Below are 24,865 nucleotides of genomic sequence, written 5' to 3' on the forward strand. Positions count from 1 at the left end.
GTAATAGTCTTTTATCCAGGGGCTTTGCTACCGTTATGTAAGGCTCAACCAGTGAGTTATTACTCATATCATTAGCCTATCAAATTAGAGCTTGAAAAACACGGGCTGATAAATATGCCCGGCGTTCATGTCATACTGACAGCACAAGGAAACAGCTGGGACGAAGGGGCAGTTCGTTCCTCTGAGATTTCACACAGCAGGGCTGGAGCAAAAGTCTGCATACCGACTACCAGGAGCTAGAAGCTCACATAAATACGGTCTATGTTACACATCATATGAATGAAATACGTTCTCAGGTCCTCTCATAAGATTAATATACCTTTATTGGTCAATTGCACCCAAGGTCCAACCGAAATTTGACTTCTGTTTTTAACCCAACCTCTCACATACACATACAGGTTTTGGAGAGGTGCGGGAGCTGCCACGCACTGGGAGCTGTTGCTGTGGGAGGTTAAGTGCCTTGCTCAAGGGCAAAATGTCATCTAGGAATTGATACCAGCAACCCTCCAGATGCCAGCTCACTTCCCGCCAGATTTGAACTGGCATCCCTCCAGTTGATGCCTCTAATCACTAGGCTACCTGCCACCCCCAGTCTTCTCAGCGCTTGCTTCTGCTGGGTGACTCACTGATACACACATTAAAATGTCACATGTACAGAACTCGTACATTGCGTAATACATCCATTATGCAGACACTTCAAAGTGTACCAGTGTGCTTTGATGGAAACAGATATATAGATATAGACACTAACAGGGCATCTCAGTTGGTGTGAAGAAGCTTGTGTCTATTGGGTAGTGATGAGAAATGCTCTGCTTTGCTCCCCTGTTACAGTCAGTAAGCACAGCGAGAGAGCGAGAGAGCGAGAGAGCGAGAGAGCGAGACAGACAAGACAAGACAAACAGACAAGACAAACAGACAAACAGAGTAAGGCGTCTAGGTGTAGCAGGTAAGGCGGAGTCAGGCGCAGGACACAGAGATGAATAATTCACGTAACTTTACTCAAAACAACAAAATTCCAAGAAGGAAAATAATCAAGTTCACAAATACAGACTAACTTACAAATGAACAAACACGCACAAAACCATTGGGGAGCCAGAGGGTTAAATAAGGAACCTATAATTATGGGAATGGAAACCAGGTGTGTACAATAAAGACAAAACAAATGGAAAATGAAAAGTGGATCGGTGGCGGCTAGAAAACCTGTGACGTCGACCGCCGAACGCTGCCCGAACAAGTAGAGGGACCAACTTCGATGGAAGTCGTGACAGACAGACAGAGAGAGAGAAAAGTTGTGGAGTAAAAGTAATCAAAAATATAAATTAGTAGAGTACAGATACCCCAAAAAACGACTTACATTTTTTAAATTAAGTACTTAACAGGACTGCAAACATTCCATAACAAATCACTTACAGAGAGATGAAGCTATTTGGCCCTAAACAGACCACTGTGAATGACCCAAAATTAAGGAAAGCTATGCACAGATTCTGTGAGGATAGCCTTGCTATTGAGAGAGGCCACCGTAGGCAGACCTGGATCTCAAGAGAAGACAGGCTATGTGCACACTGCCCACAAAATGAGGTGGAAACTGAGCTGCACTTCCTAACCTCCTGCCAAATGTATGACCATATCAGAGACACAAACTCAGTTAAAAAAGGTCCCTTTTTCAGGACCCTGTCTTTCAAAGATAATTTGTAAAAATGTCAAAATAACTTCACAGATCTTCATTGTAAAGGGTTTAAACACTGTTTCCCATGCTTGTTCAATGAACCAAAAACAATTAATGAACATGCATCTGTGGAACGGTCGTTACGGACGGTAGGCAATTAAGGTCACAGTTATGAAAACTTAGGACACTAGAGGCCTTTCTACTGAAAACACCAAAAGAAAGATGACCAGGGTCCCTGCTCATCTGCGTGAACATGCTTTAGGCATGCTGCAAGAAGGCATGAGGACTGCAGATGTGGCCAGGGCAATAAATTGCAATGTCCGTACTATGAGACCCAAACATCACACCTGCGGGACAGGTGTACAGGAGGGTAACAACAACTGAGTTACACCAGGAACGCACAAGGAATGCACAATCCCTCATCAGTGCTCAGATTGTCCGCAATAGGCTGAGAGAGGCTGGACTGAGGGCTTGTAGGCTTGTTGTAAGGCAGGTCCTCACCAGACATTACTGGCAACAACATCGCCTATTGGCACAATCCCACCGTCGCTGGACCAGACAGGACTGGCAAAAAGTGTTCTTCACTGACGTGTCATGGTTTTGTCTCACCAGGGGTGATGGTCGGATTTGCGTTTATCGTCGAAGGAATGAGCGTTACACCGAGGCTTGTACTCTGGAACGGGATCAATTTGGAGGTAGAGTGGCTGTCATGGTCTGGGGTGGTGTGTCACAGCATCATCGGACTGAGCTTGTTGTCATTGCAGGCAATCTCAACGCTGTGCGTTACAGGGAAGACATCCTCCTCCCTCATGTTGTACCCTTCCTGCAGGCTCATTCTGACATGACCCTCCAGCATGACAATGCTACCAGCCATACTGCTCGTTCTGTGCGTGATTTCCTGCAAGACAGGAATATCAGTGTTCTGCCATGGCCAGCGAAGAACCCGGATCTCAATCCCATTGAGCACGTCTGGGTGGGACCTGTTGGATTGGAGGGGGAGGGCTAGGGCCATTCCCCCCAGAAATGTCCAGGAATTTGCAGGTGCCTTGGTGGAAGAGTGGGGTAACATCACACAGCAAGCACTGGCAAATCTGGTGCAGTTCATGAGGAGGAGATGCACTGCAGTACTTAATGCAGCTGGTGGCCACACCAGATACTGACTGTTACTTTTGATTTTGACCCCACTTTGTTCAGGGACACATTATTCCATTTCTGTTAGTCACATGTCTGTGGAACGTGTTCAGTTTATGTCTCAGTTGTTGAATCTTGCTATGTTCATACAAATATTTACACGTTAAATTTGATGAAAATAAACACAGTTGACAGTGAGAGGAATTTATTTTTTTTGCTGAGTTTATTTCCTTTAGATTACACAAACCCATAAATAATTATTTATTTGGTGAAAATACCATATTGTGCCATCACAGTAGCAAGATTTGTGACCTGTTGCCACAATAAAAGGGCAAACAGTGAAGAACAAACCCCATTGTAAATACAAACCATATTTATGTTTATTTATTTTCCCTTTTGTACTTCAACTATTTGCACATTGTTACAACACTGCATATAGATATAATATGACATTTGAAATGGAACTGTTGTGAGTATAATGTTTACTGTTAATTTTAAGGGAGGGAGGAAGAGAGAAAGAGAGAGAGGGAGGGAGGAAGAGAGAAAGAGAGAGAGGGAGGGAGAAAGAGAGAATGAGAGAGAGGGAGGGAGGAACAGAGAATGAGAGAGAGGGAGGGAGGAAGAGAGAAAGAGTCCGTTATTACCAGACACTGGCCGGTAAATGCCAATGTTGGGTAATTAACGGTCTCTTTTATTACTGCAACTGTGGACAGCACCGATAGAGACAGCAATAACAAACAAAGACATGGCTGCTGAGGATGCTGCTCTCCACAGAGGATGCTGCTCTCCACAGAGGATGCTGCTCTCCACAGAGGATGCTGCTCTCCACAGAGGATGCTGCTCTCCACAGAGGATGCTGCTCTCCACAGAGGATGCTGTTTTATACTGTGGATGCTGCTCTCCACAGAGGATGCTGCTCTCCACAGAGGATGCTGCTCTCCACAGAGAATGCTGTTTTATACTGTGGATGCTGCTCTCCACTGAGGATGCTTCTCTACACTGAGGATGCGCTCGGTTGGTTTTATGGACTGGGATCAGTATAAGTTGGTGACACTGACTGGGTTTGCAAAGAATTGTGGGCTGATTTTAGAGGGGTGGATGGCTACCTCACATGGTTTCTCTGACTCATAGTATTTCAGATCATCTGGTCACACAGAGTGGTCTACACAGCCATTGTGGGGGGTGCTTGGTCACCAGACAATATGAGCAGGGGCAAATATGCGCTCAGTGACTGTGTCAGGGTCACTCATCCAGCTAGGGGACAGAGAGGGAGTATTGTCCTCGGCCAGTTAACGGACAAAAGCTGAAAGTGCATCAGGCACGATGCCAGGACAGTGTCTCCTCTCTCACATGGAGAGAGAAACGAGCGTATTTAACAGACACACTCATAGGACAAAACACACATGAAGATGAATCAATGACAGATGAACACTCAACGTGCAATAGCTAGTTCTGAAAGTGAGAGACTGGAGTGATTGATAGACATCTGTATTTCACGTACTAGTGTGTGTGTGTGTGAGTGTGTGATGCCCCTCTCCCTGGTCTGTGACATAGCTTGACTCCTTTAGGAAACCACTTAGTGGAACTCTCTCTCTCTGTGTCTCTGTGTGTGTGTGTGTGTGTGTGTGTGTGTGTGTGTGTGTGTGTGTGTGTGTGTGTGTGTGTGTGTGTGTGTGTGTGTGTGTGTGTGTGTGTGTGTGTGTGTGTGTGTGTGTGCGTGCGTGCGTGCGTGCGTGTGCGTGCGTGCGTGCGTGCGTGCGTGCGTGCGTGCGTGCGTGCGTGCGTGCGTGCGTGCGTGCGTGCGTGCGTGCGTGCGTGCGTGCGTCCTTCTGTCCCTCCCGTAAGCCAATAATCTGATGCCCAAACATGTTACCAAACACAAACATGTCAAACACATACAAAAAGGCGCTAGTCTGTCAGTGAGTCACTTCCATTATCCTAGTTCTTCATACAATTAACGGTGTCAAATCAAATCGTATTTGTCACACACACCGAATACAACAGGCCAAACCGTGATTAAAAAAAATTAAATTAAAAAATAAATAATGTTTTTACCTTTATTTAACTAGGCAAGTCAGTTAAGAACAAATTCTTATTTTCAATGACGGCCTAGGAACAGTGGGTTAACTGCCTTGTTCAGAGGCAGAACGACAGATTTGTACCTTGTCAGCTTGGGGATTTGAACTTGCAATCTTCCGGTTACTAGTCCAAAGCTCTAACCACTAGGCCACCGTGTCACCCCATGCTTACTGACAAGCCCTTAATTAACCAAAAATGCATTTTTAAGAAAAATAAGGGTTAAGAAAATATTCACCAAATAAAGTTGAAAAAGTAAAGCAATAAAATAAGAATAACGGGGCTATATATACATCGGTACCGGTATTGAGTAAATGTGCAGAGGTACAGGTTAATTGAGGTAATTTAGGTAATTTGTACACTACCGTTCAAAAGTTTGGGGTGACTTTGAAATGTCCTTGTTTTTGAAAGAAAAGCTAAATTTTTGTCCATTAAAATAGTATTGAATTGATCAGAAATACACTGTAGACATTGTTAATGTTGTAAATGACTATTGTAGCTGGAAACGGCTTTTTATGGAATATCTACATAGGCGTACAGAGGCCCATTATCAGCAACCATCACTCCTGTGTTCCAATGGCACATTGTGTTAGCTAATCCAAGTTTATAATTTTACAAGGCTAATTGATCATTAGAAACCCTTTTGAAATTATGTTAGCACAGCTGAAAATTGTTGTTCTGCTTAAAGAAGCAAAAAAAAAACTCTCATTCTTTAGACAAGTTGAGTATCTCGAGCATCAGCATTTGTGGGTAGGATTACAGGCTCAAAATGGTCAGAAACAAAGGACTTTCTTCTGAAACTCCTAACAAAGGACTTTCTTCTGAAACTCCTGAGTCTATTCTTGTTCTGAGAAATGATGGTTATTCCATGCGCAAAGGTTTCTTGGCAAATCTTCAGGTTTCTTGGCAATTTCTCTCATGGAATAGCCTTCATTTCTCAGAACAAAAATAGACCGACGAGTTTTAGAATACATTTTTTGTTGTTTCTTCTGGCCATTTTGAGCCTGTAATCGAACCCACAAATGCTGATGCTCCAGATACACAACTAGTCTAAAGAAGGCCAGTTTTGGAACACAGGAGTGATGGTTGCTGATAATGGGCCTCTGTACCCCTATGCTGCCGTTTCCAGCTACAATAGTCATTTACAACATTAACAATGTCTACACTGTATTTCTGATAAATTTGATGTTATTTTAATGGACCAAAAATGTGTTTTTCTTTCAAAAACAAGGACATTTCTAAATGACCCCAAACTTTTGAACGGTAGTATAAATGTACAGTAAGAAGTGTTAAAGTTACTATGCATAGATAATAACAGCAAGTAGCAGCAGCGTAAAATAAATGCAAATAGTCCGGGCAGCCATTTGATGAACTGGGGGGGGTAGAAGCTGTAAAGGAGCCTTTTGGACCTAGACTTGGTGCTCCAGCACTGCTTGCCGTGCGATAACAGAGAGAACAGTCTATGACTAGAACAGTCTATGACTAGGGTGGCTGAAGTCTGTGGCAATTTTTAGGGCCTTCTTCTGACACCGCCTGGTATAGAGGTCATGGATGGCAGGAAGCTTGGCCACAGTGATGCACCACAGGACAGGCTGTTTTGGTGAATTTTTTCAGCTAGCGGTCACACCCAGAGAGCCTATCTTATTTCAGGCTAAAAGCTAACAGTCAGATAACGATCAACACCCAGAGAGCCCAGTTTATTTCAGGCTAAAAGCTAACAGTTAGCTAACGGTCACACCCAGCGACCCCGGCTTATTTCAGGCTAAACGCTAACAGTCAGCTCACGGTCACACCCAAAGAGCCCAGCTTATTTCAGGCTAAAAGCTAACAGTCAGCTAACGGTCACACCCAGAGAACCTATCTTATTTCAGGCTAAAAGCTAACAGTCAGCTAACAGAGACACCTAGAGAGTCCAGCTTAGAGGGAGTGAGTGCTGTATGACTGCCCCCTGACATAGAAGACAAAAACTTGTTCTGACAATGTCCTCTATACTACATAATCTCCCAACCTGCCCTTAATAGGCTGTCTGATGTTCTAATGTAGGCCCAAGATACAGCAAATATTATACCACATTTTTGTTACCAAATGAAGGTTGAGAAAACCTATTGGTAGAAGATGATTGATTGTAGACGGTCTCTCACAATATTGTAGTGGGGATCCTGGTTCGATCCACTGTGAGCCCTACGCACTTCGTGCTCCTTCTACTCTGTCTCCCTAGTCCTACTCCTATCCTGTCGTAATTCCGTTAACCTTTAAACAGAGAAAGAAACAGGTGTATCCAGCGACAAAGGTTGGCGTAGAAACGACATTCAAAGATTAGAATGTGATGTATAAGACTAGATGTGTATCCAGTATGCCCATCTATAGCTAGAAGCAGAAGGATAAAAAGACATACTCCTTTCTTCAACAACTTTTTATTTTCAACATGATCATCTCTCTTTACACTTTGGGGCCATGTAAATAGAGCCATACGTTACTCAGGGAAATCTCCAGCGGAGCCAGAGACCCTATTGGCCCCTCAGATGAGTTACCTCAAGCTTAAATGACCTCATTACTGACGTGCCGCTGCCATTGAGAATGTGCTCCGAAAAACAGGTCAAAGAATGAATTGCTGGTGTGCAAAGCAGAGACAAGGTGTTCTTTTCCCATCCACACAGTGTGTGTGTGTGTGTGTGTGTGTGTGTGTGCACAGCACATTGTAAACCCTGATCTACTGATAAAGTTGGATGAATGTTGACAAACAGTGAAGGGGCTGTGTATGGCTCAGATGCATGGTAATTGCAACGTCAGGATTGTGGGTTAGATTCCCTCTGGGCCACCTATATGAAAATGTATGCAGGCACTATAAGACGCTTAGGATAAAAGCCTCTGCTAAATGACACATATTAGTAAAACAGTAAGACGTATGCTCCCAGGTTATTTAATTGACACAATGTTTTGACGTGTTGGTCTTCGTCGGCATCCATTTAAGTGATAACGGTGTTGTGCCAATATATCCAATATATTCTCCAAGCACCGGCTTCGAGGGCATTATCACTTTTATACAACAGGTTACCAATGATTTACATATTTTCATTAAAAACGTTTTTTGATTAATTTATTCAAACTATTTCGTCCTTCCACAAAATATAGTCCCGACACAAATCTAGGGTTGCAACCCAAGCCGGGTGGTCGTTCGTTCTATCGGTTTGATTGCCAGAGTCGCGACCCAGTTGTTCAGTCTTTTTGATCTGTATCTACGGACTTGAGCCAGTCGTTTGTTCTAAATGTTCCATTGCCATACTGGCTGGCATCGCTCTTATCTCTTGCTTGCTAGCTAGCCTACTACAGCTAAATTACAGTCATGTCAAAGGGCAGCCAGAATAACAGCAGAAGTGTCACGGTCTGACCTTAGTTCTTTTGTTATGTCTTTGTTTTAAGTATGATCAGGGCGTGAGTTGGGTGGGTTGTCTATGTTCTTTTTTCTATGATTTGGGATTTCTGTGTTTGGCCTGGTATGGTTCTCAATCAGAGGCAGCTGTCAATCGTTGTCCCTGATTGAGAACCATACTTAGGTAGCCTGGTTTCACTTTTGAGTTGTGGGTGGTTATTTCCTGTTTAGTGTTTTTGTCTTTCACCTTACAGGACTGTTGGTTTGTAATTTATTGTTTTGTTCAGTGTTCTAGTACGTCATTAAAAGCTATGAACACTTACCACGCTGTGCATTGGTCCGATCTCTCCTACTCCTCCTCAGAGGAAGAAGACGAGCGTTACAAGTAGCTCCATTTGCTGTTTTCTAGTGACATTTATTTGGACACATCCATAACAATGATCTAATGATGCGTGATTTCACCTGGCATTGAAAATGTGCTCTCTCGTCAGGACACTGTTGGTCGAGAGCTAGCCAGCTAACACAATCACTTCAAACTGAAGCTAGAAAGACTGCAAACTAGCTGCACGTTTTGTTCTATATTTTTTCAATTGACATTTCTTTCTATATATCCATAACAATTATGCTGATTCATGATTTCGACTGCCTGAGAAACGCTGATTGCCTGTCTGTCTCGTCCCGATATGTTTATTACTAAGGGACAGCTGGAGATCGAATTTGAATATTGAAACAATGTTGCAAATGTCGAAGAGACAGACATCAAGGTTTATACAAATCTCTGCTGTTGAAAACTAAATGTTAGTCTATAAGAAATGTGAGATAATGTCTAGATGCTTTTTATAGTGGAGATCAAGTTTATAACTTGCCTGGCTGGGCTGATGAGACCGTGGATTGCTCAGTCAGATGGAACAGAGTAAATAGGTACAGTATTTTAACATCATAGATTTAGTTGGTGGTAACTTGTGGAATAGACACTGGCTGGAATGTGGTTTTAACCAATCAGCATTCAGGATGAGACCCACCCATTGTATAAATCAATTATGAAAACCTAAGGGCCGAAACGCTGTATCAATAAAATCATATGGGAGCATGAACAGCAGTGTGCAGCGTTTTCATTCCTATTTATATGTATATGCAATACCTGCAGTACCTGCAAAATATTACTTGGATGTGTGTGTTTTCTTCAGCTTTTGTACATATTAGTAACTAACAATCATCATCTGCAGCTATAGATGACATCATTTGATCAGCAGCTATGAATACGAGCCCATATGAGAGTGGGGAAATGAAAGCCATTGATGATTTAGAAAAGTGATACTTAGTCTGTGTGAAGAGGATGATGAGAGTGCCTTGATGATTCTGACAGTCAGAAGACTAATCATTACAGAGGAATCGCTGAGAGCCTTGTTTGTGATCAGTGATGAAACTTAAAGGTGAATGAATAAATGTAAAGCTATCTATCTGTGGATCCAGGCACAGTGTATATGACTGTAGAATGAAAGATATACAGCTCTCTGTACACCAGAGATTCAGGGTAAAGCAAACCAAACAGATTCTGTGAGTGAGCTCTCCTCCTCTATGCAGCACTCCTACTCCTCACTCTCTTTGACGTTCCTGTCTCCTGCACTAGGCTGTGTGCTGCCCAGAGGCCCAGCATGTGGACACCCTGTGTGTGTGTGTGTGTGTGTGTGTGTGTGTGTGTGTGTGTGTGTGTGTGTGTGGTGTGTGTGTGTGTGTGTGTGTGTGTGGAGTGTGTGTGTCTCTTGACAGATGGGCGCTGGCTGCATGTCCCTGTACAGGTAATGTGGGCTCTGACTGCCCAATACATGGAGGAAGGGAGGGATAACAAAGGAACAAAACATATGTGTGGCTTTTCACTGGTGTGGCTACAGATGTAGGATCTATTTTGACCTGTTGTCATAGCACAACAGGATTTGAATGTTTAGTGCATAATGTTTCTTAATCGGTGGTTAAATGTAGGCTACATGAAAAGTGAAATACTGTTAGTATAACTGTGTGTTAGTGTGGGTTTTCAGTGAATTTATGTAAATACCAAGCTACTCTGCAAGAACATTATCAGGAACAAAAGAGTGATCAAATTAAGATCCTGTACATATTACACTTCTGTGATGACAAAGTCTGGATCCTAGTCCCTTCATTATTACACAATGTATCCAACCCCTCAAAAGTGTTGCGCATTTGACGACATGTACCAAAATGCAGGGAGTCTCACCTGGCTCTGTAACTCACTCTGATGTCTCAACCTCAGGTTCTCTGGGGTGTCAGTCACAATGGTGAAGGACTGCTTCGGGTAATGCCTGGAGTGAGAGAGAGAGTCATTGTATCATCGTCATCATTAGTTTTTACAGCCCTGAAAAGTAAGAGCAACACCAAAAGCAGCTAAATGAAAACAAATGACTGCTAACATAACACTTTTCCTCACCTCTGCATAGATTATTCACTCTTATAATCTAATGGCAAAGAATGGAGACAATTTAATGTTTACCGTCCTGATATTCAAGTAGGAAGTCACCGAATTGATTTCCAAGAGTCAAGGTACCATGTCTATTGAGTGCAAGGGTGTCTCTTACATTTTGGTTATTCACAATAATCTATAGCTTGTCAGACCAAGAAATGACAACAACTGAGTCCTATTGGCATATGGCCAACTTTTAGAAACAATTATAAAAAAATGCTCCCATGGAACAACCCCCCCGTTTTGAGAACAGAATGGGAATGGAACGTATTAGGTGCCGATGAAACTTCCTAAAACAATGGCCTATTGAAAAGGACTAAACAAAACCTCAGGAAAGTTCAGCTATGACCCAATGACGTTTATCTCATAAAACATTGACAAAGGAGCCATTGAATGAATTGAACAACAGTGACAAACATATCCCTGTTTCCTGGGAAACACTATAGGTTCTTCCCACAACCTTTTGATATGAATTATGGAAAGACAACAACTAAGCAAACTATACACACACACAAAATATCAGTCTTCTTGCACTTCAAGATTGCAAGTTTGGTTCATTAAAATGTTTTAGTTGGTCTATGTAAAGTGCAAATTGGTTGAATAAAGATTATTTTAAAACAAATGTATAATGCAAATATAATGAGGATGTCAGGGGGAACTGGTTGAGCACCTGGTCGTGCTGTGAATGAGGATGTCAGGGGGAACTGGTTGAGCACCTGGTCGTGCTGTGAATGAGGATGTCAGGGGGAACTGGTTGAGCACCTGGTCGTGCTGTGAATGAGGATGTCAGGGGGAGCTGGTTGAGCACCTGGTCGTGCTGTGAATGAGGATGTCAGGGGGAACTGGTTGAGCACCTGGTCGTGCTGTGAATGAGGATGTCAGGGGGAACTGGTTGAGCACCTGGTCGTGCTGTGAATGAGGATGTCAGGGGGAGCTGGTTGGGGACCTGGTCGTGCTGTGAATGAGGATGTCAGGGGGAGCTGGTTGGGGACCTGGTCGTGCTGTGAATGAGGATGTCAGGGGGAACTGGTTGAGCACCTGGTCGTGCTGTGAATGAGGATGTCAGGGGGAACTGGTTGAGCACCTGTGAATGAGGATGTCAGGGGGAACTGGTTGGGGACCTGGTCGTGCTGTGAATGAGGATGTTAGGGGAGCTGGTTGGGGACCTGGTCGTGCTGTGAATGAATGAGGGGGATGTGAGCACCTGGTCGTGCTGTGAATGAGGATGCCAGGGGGAACTGGTTGGGGACCTGGTCGTGCTGTGAATGAGGATGTCAGGGGAACTGGTTGGGGACCTGGTTGGGGACCTGGTCGTGCTGTGAATGAGGATGTCAGGGGGAACTGGTTGAGCACCTGGTCGTGCTGTGAATGAGGATGTCAGGGGGAACTGGTTGAGCACCTGGTCGTGCTGTGAATGAGGATGTCAGGGGGAACTGGTTGAGCACCTGGTGGTGCTGTGAATGAGGATGTCAGGGGGAACTGGTTGAGCACCTGGTGGTGCTGTGAATGAGGATGTCAGGGGGAACTGGTTGAGCACCTGGTCGTGCTGTGAATGAGGATGTCAGGGGGAGCTGGTTGGGGACCTGGTCGTGCTGTGAATGAGGATGTCAGGGGGAACTGGTTGAGCACCTGGTCGTGCTGTGAATGAGGATGTCAGGGGGAACTGGTTGGGGACCTGGTGGTGCTGTGAATGAGGATGTCAGGGGGAGCTGGTTGGGGACCTGGTCGTGCTGTGAATGAGGATGTCAGGGGGAACTGGTTGAGCACCTGGTCGTGCTGTGAATGAGGATGCCAGGGGGAACTGGTTGGGGATGGCTGTGAATGAGGATGTCAGGGGACTGGTTGGGGACCTGGTTGGGGACCTGGTAGCTGTGAATGAGGATGAGGGGGAGCTGGTTGGGGACCTGGTCGTGCTGTGAATGAGGATGCCAGGGGGAACTGGTTGAGCACCTGGTCGTGCTGTGAATGAGGATGCCAGGGGAACTGGTTGGGGACCTGGTCGTGCTGTGAATGAGGATGTCAGGGGAACTGGTTGGGGACCTGGTTGGGGACCTGGTCGTGCTGTGAATGAGGATGTCAGGGGGAACTGGTTGGGGACCTGGTCGTGCTGTGAATGCGGATGTCAGGGGAGCTGGTTGGGGACCTGGACTGTGAATGAGGATGCCAGGGGAACAGAGCACCTGGTCGTGCTGTGAATGAGGATGCCAGGGGGAACTGGTTGGGGACCTGGTCGTGCTGTGAATGAGGATGTCAGGGGGAACTGGTTGGGGACCTGGTTGGGGACCTGGTCGTGCTGTGAATGAGGATGTCAGGGGAACTGGTTGAGCACCTGGTCGTGCTGTGAATGAGGATGCCAGAACTGGAGGGGACCTGGTCGTGCTGTGAATGAGGATGCCAGGGGGAACTGGTTGAGCACCTGGTCGTGCTGTGAATGAGGATGCCAGGAGAACTGGTTGGGGACCTGGTCGTGTTTTGAATGAGGATGTCAGGGGGAACTGGTTGGGGACCTGGTCGTGCTGTGAATGAGGATGTCAGGGGAACTGGTTGGGGACCTGGTCGTGCTGTGAATGAGGATGTCATGGGGAGCTGGTTGGGGACCTGGTCGTGCTGTGAATGAGGATGCCAGGGGGAACTGGTTGAGCACCTGGTCGTGCTGTGAATGAGGATGCCAGGGGAACTGGTTGGGGACTGTGAATGAGGATGTCAGGGGGACTGGTTGGGGACTGGTTGGGGAGAGGATGTCAGAGCACAGGATGCCAGGGGGAACTGGTTGGGGACTGTGAATGAGGATGCCAGGGGAAGAGCACAGAGGATGCCAGGGGAAGAGCAGAATGAGGATGTCAGGGGAGCTGGTTGGGGACCTGGTCGTGCTGTGAATGAGGATGTCAGGGGAACTGGTTGGGGACCTGGTCGTGCTGTGAATGAGGATGTCAGGGGGAACTGGTTGGGGACCTGGTCGTGCTGTGAATGAGGATGTCAGGGGAGCTGGTTGGGGACCTGGTCGTGCTGTGAATGAGGATGCCAGGGGGAACTGGTTGAGCACCTGGTCGTGCTGTGAATGAGGATGCCAGAACTGGTTGGGGAGAATGAGGATGTCAGAAGACCTGGTTGGGGACTGTGAATGAGGATGTTAGGGGAGCTGGTTGGGGACCTGGTCGTGCTGTGAATGAGGATGCCAGGGGAACTGGTTGAGCAGCTGTGAATGAGATGCCAGGGGGAACTGGTTGGGGACCTGGTCGTGCTGTGAATGAGGATGTCAGGGGACTGGTTGGGGACCTGGTTGGGGACCTGGTCGTGCTGTGAATGAGGATGTCAGGGGAACTGGTTGGGGACCTGGTCGTGCTGTGAATGCGGATGTCAGGGGGAGCTGGTTGGGGACCTGGTCGTGCTGTGAATGAGGATGCCAGAACTGGTTGAGCAGAATGAGGATGCCAGGGGAACTGGTTGGGGAGAATGAGATGTCAGGGGGAACTGGTTGGGGACCTGGTTGGGGACCTGGAGACTGTGAATGAGGATGTCAGGGGAAGAGCACCTGGTCGTGCTGTGAATGAGGATGCCAGGGGAACTGGTTGGGGACCTGACTGTGAATGAGGATGCCAGGGGAACTGGTTGAGCACCTGGTCGTGCTGTGAAGAGATGCCAGGGTGAACTGGTTGGGGACAGAGGATGTCAGAGAACTGGTTGGGGACCTGGTCGTGCTGTGAATGAGGATGTCAGGGGAACTGGTTGGGGACCTGAGACAGAGGATGTCAGGGGAGCTGGTTGGGGACCTGGTCGTGCTGTGAATGAGAGATGCCAGGGGGAGAGCAGTGCTGTGAATGAGGATGCCAGGGGAACTGGAGAGACAGAGGGGAACTGGTTGGGGACCTGGTTGGGGACCTGGTCGACTGTGAATGAGGATGTCAGGGGGAAGAGCAGAGAAGAGGATGCCAGGGGGAACTGGTTGGGGACCTGGTCGTGCTGTGAATGAGGATGCCAGGGGGAACTGGTTGAGACTGTGAATGAGAGCCAGGGGAACTGGTTGGGGACAGAGGATGAGGGGAACTGGTTGGGGACCTGGTCGTGCTGTGAATGAGGATGTCAGGGGGAACTGGTTGAGCACCTGGTCGTGCTGTGAATGAGGATGTCAGGGGGAACTGGTTGAGCACCTGGTCGTGCTGTGAATGAGGATGTCAGGGGGAACTGGTTGAGCACCTGGTCGTGCTGTGAATGAGGATGTCAGGGGGAACTGGTTGAGCACCTGGTCGTGCTGTGAATGAGGATGTCAGGGGGAGCTGGTTGGGGACCTGGTCGTGCTGTGAATGAGATGTCAGGGGGAACTGGTTGGGGAGTAAATGAGATGTCAGGGGAACTGGTTGAGACCTGGTCGTGCTGTTAATGAGGATGTCAGGGGAACTGGTTGAGCAGAATGAGGATGTCAGGGGGAGCTGGTTGGGGACCTGGTCGTGCTGTGAATGAGGATGTCAGGGGACAGAATGAGGATGTCAGGGGGAGCTGGTTGGGGACTGTGAAGAGGATGTCAGGGGAGCTGGTTGGGGAGTAAAGAGGATGTCAGGGGAACTGGTTGGGGAGAGAGAGACGGGAAGAGAGGGACAGAGAGTGAGAGACAGTTGTAGATGACAGAGACAGAGACAGAGACAGAGACGAGAGAGAAAAGTGAGAGAGACAGAGAGACAGAGAGAGAGACAGAGAGAGAGAGAGACAGAGAGAGAGATGATAAAACGTGTATAGAACACAGGGGCGGAGCTAATAACATGGAACCCGGTGCAAATATGTCACGGGCCTCCCTACCCTGGCAAATGCCAAATGTTTCTTTGTGAAGTTTCAGAGAAACACAGATGAACTCTGATTCAAGGACATACCAAGCAACACTGTTGTGTGTGCATATTGTACGCAGGCAAGGCAAGATTATCTCAGGAGGGAAATGAAAAAGATGCAGAATCTTCAGAACACAAAGTTTAAAAAACCCACCTGCATCATGATTATCAGCATGTTTTCATTTCTGGCATTCACCATGACTACAAACTGTACTCTGACACGCCCTGATCTCAGAAACTCAAGAGATAAATAGATATGATCAACTAAAAGTCTTGTGACGACAGTCAAATATACTGGACAAAAATATAAACACAACATGCAACAATTTCAATTAATTTACTGAGTTGCAGTTCATATTAGGAAATTAGTACATTTAAATGAATTAATTAGGATTTCACATGACTGGGCAGGGGACCAGCGTGGGGGGGCCTGGAAGGGAGCCAGGCCCACCCACTGGGGAGCCAGGCTCAGCCAATTAGAATTTGTTTTTCCCCAACAAAAGGGCTTTATTACACAATAATATACTCCTCAGTTTCATCATCTGTCCAAGTGGCTGGTCACAAACATTGCACAGGTGAAGAAGCCGGATGTGTAGGTCCTGGGCTGGTGTGGTTACACGTGGTCTGCGGTTGTGAGGCCGGTTGGACGTATTGCCAAATCCTCTAAAACAATGTTGGAGGTGGCTTATGGTAAAGAAATTAACATTAAATTATCTGGCAACAGCTCTGTTGGACAGTCAGCATGCCAATTGCACACTCCCTCAAAACATCTGTGGCTATCAGGAATTAAGGTAAGACCCAAGTGCAGACCGTGTGAAGTAACAATGTTTATTGTAACACCAGGGTCAGGCAAACGACAGGTCAAGGCAGGCAGGCTCAGGGTCAGGGAGAGTTCAGTGACCCAGAGGCGGAGCAAAGGTACCGGACAGCAGGCAGACTCAGTGTCAGGGACAGGCAGAGTTCAGTAACCCAGAGGGGGAGCAAAGGTACAGGACAGCAGGCAGACTCAGGGTCAGGGACAGGCAGAGTTCAGTAACCCAGAGGGGGAGCAAAGGTACAGGACAGCAGGCAGACTCAGGGTCAGGGACAGGCAGAGTTCAGTAACCCAGAGGGGGAGCAAAGGTACAGGACAGCAGGCAGACTCAGGGTCAGGGACAGGCAGAGTTCAGTAACCCAGAGGGGGAGCAAAGGTACAGGACGGCAGGCTCAGGGTCAGGGACAGGCAGATTGGTCAGACGGGTGGGTACAAGGTCAGGACAGGCAAGGGTCAAAAACTAGGAAGACAAAAAAGAGAGAGGCAGGGGAAAAGGCAGGAGCTGACAGGACGAACGCTGGTAAGCTTGACAAACAAGACGAACTGGCAACATACAAAACAGAGAACACAGGAATATGAAGAGGACTGGCCACCCCACATAGCCTGGTTCCTCTCTAGGTGTCTTCTTAGGTTTTGGCCTTTCTAGGGAGTTTTTTCCTAGCCACCGTGCTTCTACACCTGCATTGCTTGCTGTTTGGGGTTATAGGCTGGGTTTCTGTACAGCACTTTGAGATATCAGCTGATGTACGAAGGGCTATATAAATAAATTTGATTTGATTTGAAATACACAAGGGATAATGGGGAAGATGGGCGACACCTGGAGGGGGGTGGAGACAAGCACAAAGACAGGTGAAACAGATCAGGGCATGACAGTGGCATTGTGTTGTGTGACAAAATTGCACATTTTAGAGTGACCTTTTATTATCCCCAGCACAAGGTGAACTTGTGTAATGATCATGCTGTTTAATCAGCTTCTTGATATGCCACACCTGACAGGTGGATTGATTATTTTGGCAAATGAGAAATAACCACTAACAGGGATGTAAATACATTTGTGCACAACATTTTTGAGAAATAAGCTTTTTGTGCATATGGAACATTCCTGGGATCTCAGCTCATGAAACACGGGACCAACACTTTACATGTTTGCGTTTATAGATTTTTTTCAGTCTATAACAGAAATCACTGATATAAGATCACTGGCTTGATTGTGTGCCGACAGAAGCAGAGACAGCAGCCGACAGATATCTAGAATGACGTCGGTCATAAAGCTCAGCATTCTACTGGCTATTCTAGTCAGGACCTTACATACCGATACGTTTCATTTTGAAGCACCAGGGAAACAATATACCTTTGACATTATTCATCATAAAAAAGACTACCGTTTGTTATTCAGTTCGACAGCTGAAGAGAGCTTGCTGCTGTGGAGCCTGAGAATTCCCCCCTGGCTGCAGGACTACGGGGCCGACTACTTTATCTCCCTGGATCCAGAATCTCACTCATTCAGACTCTGGACGCTACAGTGTGCAGTGTTGGACAGATGGCAAAGGTTTTTAGCAAGATCGGAGGATATTTGACCACTCTTTTCAACCGGAGCTCTAGATGTTTGAGGGGTGCTCCTTCCCACTCTCTTTCAGTCTCATTCCCTGCCATCTCTCTCAAAGGGTGATGCTGCCGATATACAGTACATTGCAGAATAATAGTGACGACATCAAAACTATGAAATAATACATGTGGAATCATTTTGAGATTCTTCAAAGTAGCCACATAATCCTTTTTTTGTGTTTTTCCATCTTACACAATATAGAATTTGATGGATGTGCCTTCCTCAACATGGATGTGTTGTCCTGCTACCTGTCTAAAATTCTAGACCCTTCTGATCACATGATCAAATGACCTAAGTATGACCTTAACGACCACACAGAACACTCACTCAGCAAGAGGCAACTTGTGTTGTAATGAAACACCCCAGGTGTTGTCACTTTTTTTGGGCTGATGCCAATAGTATGTCGGTATGTAGCCTCACTATCCCCACAGCAATTACTTCCTGTAAACAATGCTAAACAATATAGGGGGAGGAGCAGGAACAAGAGGACCAGGAAGTGTATCTATGACTCATCCTCTATTCCCATACCATTTGCACCACTGGTACTGCGCATGAGAATTCAGTATTGTTCCATCCCTGGCTATTCAACTCCAGGCCTGGAGGGTCAATATTCTACTGGCTCTCTTTTCTACCACCAGTTGGTGTCCCAAGTGGAGTTGAATAGCCCTGCCATGGGGCATCTAGAAGATGGCAAGAAAGACAGGTAAACCACAGTAAACAACTTGGCCCAAGTGGAACTATTCCGGAAAACCGAACTTGTAGCTAGAGTACCTTCAAAACAAGCATTCTCTCTCTGTCACAGGAGCAGAGGCTCAGAGAAAGGTTTCATGTGGGGCTTTGGTTACCGTCTCTTGGGCTAGTTTAGCTAAAAGCCCTGGGGAGAGGAGAGAGGGGCAGTGTGTGTGTGTGTGAGAGAGTGGGCTCTGTCCCTACCTCCCCCTTTCCAGGCCTAGAGTTACACTTCAGTGGCCCCAGTCTCCATTGGCAACTCTGGACACTTTGTTCGGGCGGTGGAACCCAATCCCCTGAAACAAAGGCCCACTCTGTGGGATGTCATACACTCATTCAGCAGCCAAGGTACCTCTTCCTCAGCCAGAATAAAAATGAGAGGTAGGCCTACAATACGCTGTTTATCCCTGGACTACACCATTAAAAGAACACTAAAAAGACTCCTGAAATGTGAAGTCCCTCGTTTTCATCTACTTCGAGGTTCTGAAAATGTATGTTTTCTCCCCATCTGGTGGTGATATTGCTTTATTGGAGCAGAATGGAGACAAAGAAATACGTGTTGGCACAACAAAATATAGTCTGGATTGCAGCTGAGCACAAATCACCTCTGTTGAAGGAACAAACTGGATATACGGACAGCAACATACAAGCACAAAGCACATCCACTCACAATGGTAACACTGTTTTTACTTCAGCACCCAATGGGCACAGACGTCAATTCAACGTCTATTCCACGTAATTTCATTGAAATGACGTGGAAACAACATTGATTCAGCCAGTGTGTGCCCAGTTCCAACCACACGTTCCAACCAGACTTGTCGTTAAACCTCCCAGCATAGCCGCTGTCTCGGGAGCAAGGTGTGGATTTCAACATCAACTGCATGCTCTCTATACAAAATATCATAGTAGGAATTGAACATTTGCTCCTTGTTTGCTTCAACTAGGGCTGTGGCGGTCACAAAATGTCATCAGCTGGTGATTGTCAAGCAAATAACTGTCGATCTCATCGTAATAGACCGTTAATTAACAACCACATTTAGCAACTCCTGGCTTCCAGACATAGCTTACAAGCCATTTTAAAAATTATAATAAATCCATGTAATATAACCTACACCTTCAGAATAAATCCATTATTTACTTTAGACAGTTCTAAACAAGCATGATATGAAGAAAATGTAGTCTATTTCAGAAGAAAAGAATAGCATACTCTGATACTCTGAGTTGTCCTTATGTTAGGTTCAGATGTGGCTATGCCAAATGGCTGTGGCCTACACTAGTTCAATAGCAGAAAATATTTGCTTATAATTCCGTGGCATTATTTTGTATTATTTTATAGTATGAAGAATACAATTGAACAAAGCTGAATAAAATAGAAAGGATATTTTCTCCAAATGATTTGAGGGAGTGCACACATGCAAATCTTCTGTGTAGTGTGGTTAACAAGGAAACAGGTTCTCCTATATGCTTAATTTAGAGTTATTAATGTAACTTATTTGTTCTACAAACGTTGGGCTATATGTTTTGATGTGTAATACATTGTTAGGTTGCATGATGAGACTAATGATGATTTGAAAAAAGTAATTTGAAAGGCATGAGCTCTGCTTCGTTTTTTTGCGCAGGCTGTTCACACTTCATCAGTCTCTCATTCACAATTTGACAAGCACTTGATAATGCCTCGAATTTCAGGGAGCCATTCCCTTTGTGGCCATAATGCACCCTAAAAAAACAAATGATACTTTGTCACATGCGGCGAATACAACAAGTGTAGACCTTACTGTGAAACGCTTACTTACAAGCCCTTGACCAACAGTGCCGTTCAAGAAGAGTTAAGAAAATATTGAAGTAAAATATAATAAGAAGTAACATAATAGCATAACAATAACTGCAGGTAGCCGAATGGTTTGAGCGTTGGGCCAGTAACCAAAAGGTTGCTAGATCGAATCTCCGAGCTGACAAGGTAAAAATAGGCTGTTCTGCCCCTGAACAAGGCAGTTAACCCGCTGTCATTGAAAATAAGATTTTGTTCTTCACTGATTTGCCTAGTTAAATAAAAAATATAAATAAATAATCAGGCTATATACAGGGGGTACCAGTACCGAGTCAGTGTGCGGTGGTACAGGTTAGTAATGAGGCTATATACAGGGGGTACCAGTACCAAGTCAGTGTGCGGTGGTACAGGTTAGTAATGAGGCTATATACAGGGGGTACCAGTACCGAGTCAGTGTGCGGTGGTACAGGTTAGTAATGAGGCTATATACAGGGGGTACCAGTACCGAGTCCGTGTGCGGTGGTACAGGTTAGTTGAGGTCATTTGTGCATGTAGGTAGGGGTGATAATCAACAGCGAGTAGCAGCAGTGTACAAATGGAAGGGGGGGCGGGGGGTCAATGTAAATAGTCTGGTGGCTATTTGATTAATTGTTCAGCAGTCTTATGGCTTGGGGGTAGCTGTTAAAGAGCCTATTTGGTTCTAGACTTGGCGCTCCGGTACTGCTTACCGTACGGTCAGGCTCTACACCCCTTGTAAAGCAGATGAATGTGCTTAAAGTTATTTGGCCACTTTAGTTGTGATACAAACCTTATTAAAACATATAGGCCTATGGGCTAGGCTACATGAGGTGTGTGACTATGATTAGAACAAGTCGCAAAAAAAGGCATAGTTTCTAATGCTGGGCATCATTCACAAGTGATAGGCTAATATTTTCACTCATCAGACTATTCTTGATTTAATCTGGTCTTTACATATACTAAATAATACATATATGTGATATTTGTTTTGTTTTTGAATGGACCATTATCATGCACAGGGCCAGCGGGAAAAAAATACATACCATCTATGCACTTAAATAGCGAATGGAGGATACTTTCCCCGTGGTTCGTTTTCATGCCAGCCAGGTAGGCTATTGTAAATATAAGCAATGTGCTTAATATTAGGAAGGTTGAGAAATAAATATACTAGGCCTAGCCTATAGAAAGCTGATGGGATCCTCCTCTTTTTATTAGAGGCCATCAGTCAGTTCTCACACATTTGCATAGCCTATAGCAATGTTGAGCAACATGAGCTCATGGGTTCTCATGAAGTGTTTGATTCAATTTTTGATTACATTTGCATTGATGTCAGAGTGAGTAGAGGGACAATAGACTGCTGAGTACCAGGCAGTTAGAAGGCTTTGTAGGCTACTAATGACCATCAGCAGCATCAGAGCTTGGAGAAGCCTAATTATGGTGACTAAACGGTCACATGGAATTTGGCTGCCTTCATGGCTCGTGACCGACGGTGTGGCGGTAATGGCGTCACCGCAACAGCCATAGCTCTAACTCAGTGAATCTCTAAATTGCACTCTGTACATTGGGGGGAGTGTTATGTCGAGGGACAGGTTTACCAAGCTTGTCCAATAGAGGAAAGAACACCAAACCAAAGCTCCTCCGTAATTTCCCGTATTTGACATATTTCAGTCCTAGGACACCTGATTCAAATCATTCAGGGCTTGATGACCAAGTCCTAGATCAAACAAGTGTAACAACAGGGTTTACTGGGGAAGGTTGGGAAATGCTACAGTATCTAATAGAGGTCTTTCAATAACAAAATCATAATTCTAAACGCAAGCTTCCAATTGTCTCCTTCCACCCCTCTCCTCTCCACTGTGACTGTTGCCCAGGTTGTTCTTTAAAAAGAGAAAATAACTGTTCTCAATCAACTGACCTTGTCAAATAATGTCTAATGCATACTATGTTGGCTCAGGACAGATTCAGAGAAATGGGATGGTTGCAGCGTATGGAAAGATACGATGACTTGGCTTGCTGCCCTTTACTGTGGGAGAGTTTCTTAACCACCCCAGGAAACAGCTAGTCAGTTCAATTGAAGCACAAGGGCACACACACATTTCATGCTGGCTTAAGCACAGACATATTGCTTACTATATAACCATACAAATATGCACTAACTAGCATGTCCTCTATCAGAAATTGACACACACACACAGTATTATTCTGAGTGCTGCAGCCTGCATTATATTGCTTATCCACAAGGGCAGATGTGGAAGTCAACAAGGCATTAAAATGTAATTATTCCCAGGGTCTTATTTATGGTGTTAGAAGCCAGGCTGTATGATGCTTAGTGTTCAATATTGGACTCTGCAATACATCTGCAAACCAGAGCTGGACATTCAAAATGGATCATCAGACCTTCAGGAGAACAGTCACAAATAGCGATTGATTGATAATCCTGACAATGGAAGTAAAAAGGTCCTCAAAAGAGAGCTTATTATCAGGGTCACTTACCAACCCAATCAATGGTCCAGATGTGAATTTGTATCAAGAGGCATACAGTACAATTGATTGTTGATTGCCGTTGTAGATAGTTCAGAACTAAAGTATACTTCTCAAATGAACACTAAGTGAAGAATGATCGGGATGAAAGTGGTCTCCGTAGCAACGGCACACACACACACACATGCACACGCACACGCTCAAGTCTCTTTCAACCCTGAGAATTAGAGTGTATCCTGAAAGGGACTATTTTAGAAGCAAGTTTATTGGGCAGGTTAGGGGTGGAGTGGATTAGGTGGGGGGTTCTAAGTCTCTCTTGTACCTCTCCACACACAATACAATATTTGCTCCTCTCAGCAGGGCAGAAAAACATGGCTGCCAGCCAGGAGAGTATCAGAAAGCCATTCCCTTCACATTCAAAATAGTCTATTTTATTTTACTGTCCAAATGGGCCTCCTATTCTTAACCTGCACAAAAGCTGGATAGGGTTGACAAGAATGAAACCTAGACGCAGGTGTGTGTGTGTGTGGGGGGGGGGGGGGGGTTGGATCAATGTGGGCTGCTGTTGACTGGGTGCTGCTCACTCCAGAGTCACTCTCTCCTAGTGTCTGTCTTTTCCTCTGTCTCGAGGTCATCCATCTATCAGGGCTGACTCATTAATCAACTCTATGTGTGTGTGTGAGGGCAGTAGTGTCAAGCTGCAGTCATGAATAAGCCTGCTCCTCGATATAAACCAAATCGGGCAACCCGTCTACCTCTGCCCAGAACCCAACGTCTCCCCCTTCCCCTTAGAACAGCCTCAATTCATCAGGGCATGGACTCTACAAGGTGTCCAAAAGTTTCCACAGGGATGCTGGCCCACATTGACTCCAATGCTTCCCATAGTTGTGTCAAGTTGGCTGGATGTCCTTTGGGTGATGGATCATTCTTGATACATACGGGTGTTCTTAATGTTTTCTATACTCAGTGTATTTCTCATCTCCAACATGTAAAAACTGCATCATAATCTACAAGTTCATTACTCTGGTTGATAATTGGCACTGGAGGGGTGTTTCAGCTAATTGCACAAAACGCACCGCTTCAATCGGATAATGTTATACATTTAGACTTCAATGCTTGCACTCATAATCCCTGGTAAATAAATAAATCAAATCAACACTGAGTAAATGAGAAAAGGCTAAATGGGTCTTTGCATCCCCCCTGGTAAGACAGAAACCGCTTGGTTTACATGACTGAAACATTTGGTTCTCACATGCGCGTCAGGCCTAAATATAACCCCCATGTATTTCCAAACAATGTTTCCAATAACACACTCGGAGACATCCTGTTCACGTTGAAAGTTTCTTTGTCCTTCCGGTGAAACGGCCGAGATTTACAATGCTCCGAGGCTGCCGGATTGTGATGACCGATGTGGAGGACATTGTTTAAATGTTACTGCGGCATTATCATGCTGTCTGTGGGTGACCCTCCCAGTCTGCAGCAGCACAAGGTTGGTCCTATTCTTGGATGTTTTGTTTTGTTTTCCTGTGTGAAAGAGAAACAATGGTTGCTTTGATGTCTAGGGGTGGGGGTTCCAACTTCCTGTTCCCTTGGCCTGCTGGGAGATAACAGAGGAAGCGACAGACAGCCATCCCTCTTAATGTTCATTTTTGAACACACACACACAAATAAATGCATGTACACCAAAACCATCATCCATACCTTGTTAAGCAATGCTGAATGAATTGAATCACAAACAGGCTAAATCTGTGCTCTCTCTCTCTCTCTTGGCTGTTCTGTGACTGTGCACGCTGAAACAGCTTATTACGATCTTAATGCTGTTATCACATGTATGGAATAGGACTTTCACATCCATCCTGACCAGTCACCCTCTGTATGCTTCCGGCGGCTGAAATAAAACGTCCCAAGGACGT

The 24,865-nt window shown here is 45.5% G+C and overlaps 1 protein-coding gene across 1 annotated transcript in view; it reads right to left on the minus strand.

Annotated features, from left to right (window-relative positions):
• The window catches only part of LOC118371119 (LIM zinc-binding domain-containing Nebulette-like), an 80,164-nt gene that overhangs the window by 39,724 nt on the left and 15,575 nt on the right, over positions 1–24,865 (minus strand). The window contains exon 4 of the mRNA XM_035756440.2: positions 10,477–10,561. Within this exon, the coding sequence (XP_035612333.1) occupies positions 10,477–10,561 (85 nt within the window). The remainder of the gene's footprint in view (positions 1–10,476; positions 10,562–24,865) is intronic.

Source organism: Oncorhynchus keta, chromosome 28, assembly GCF_023373465.1.
Source record: "Oncorhynchus keta strain PuntledgeMale-10-30-2019 chromosome 28, Oket_V2, whole genome shotgun sequence".
Lineage (NCBI taxonomy): Eukaryota > Metazoa > Chordata > Actinopteri > Salmoniformes > Salmonidae > Oncorhynchus > Oncorhynchus keta.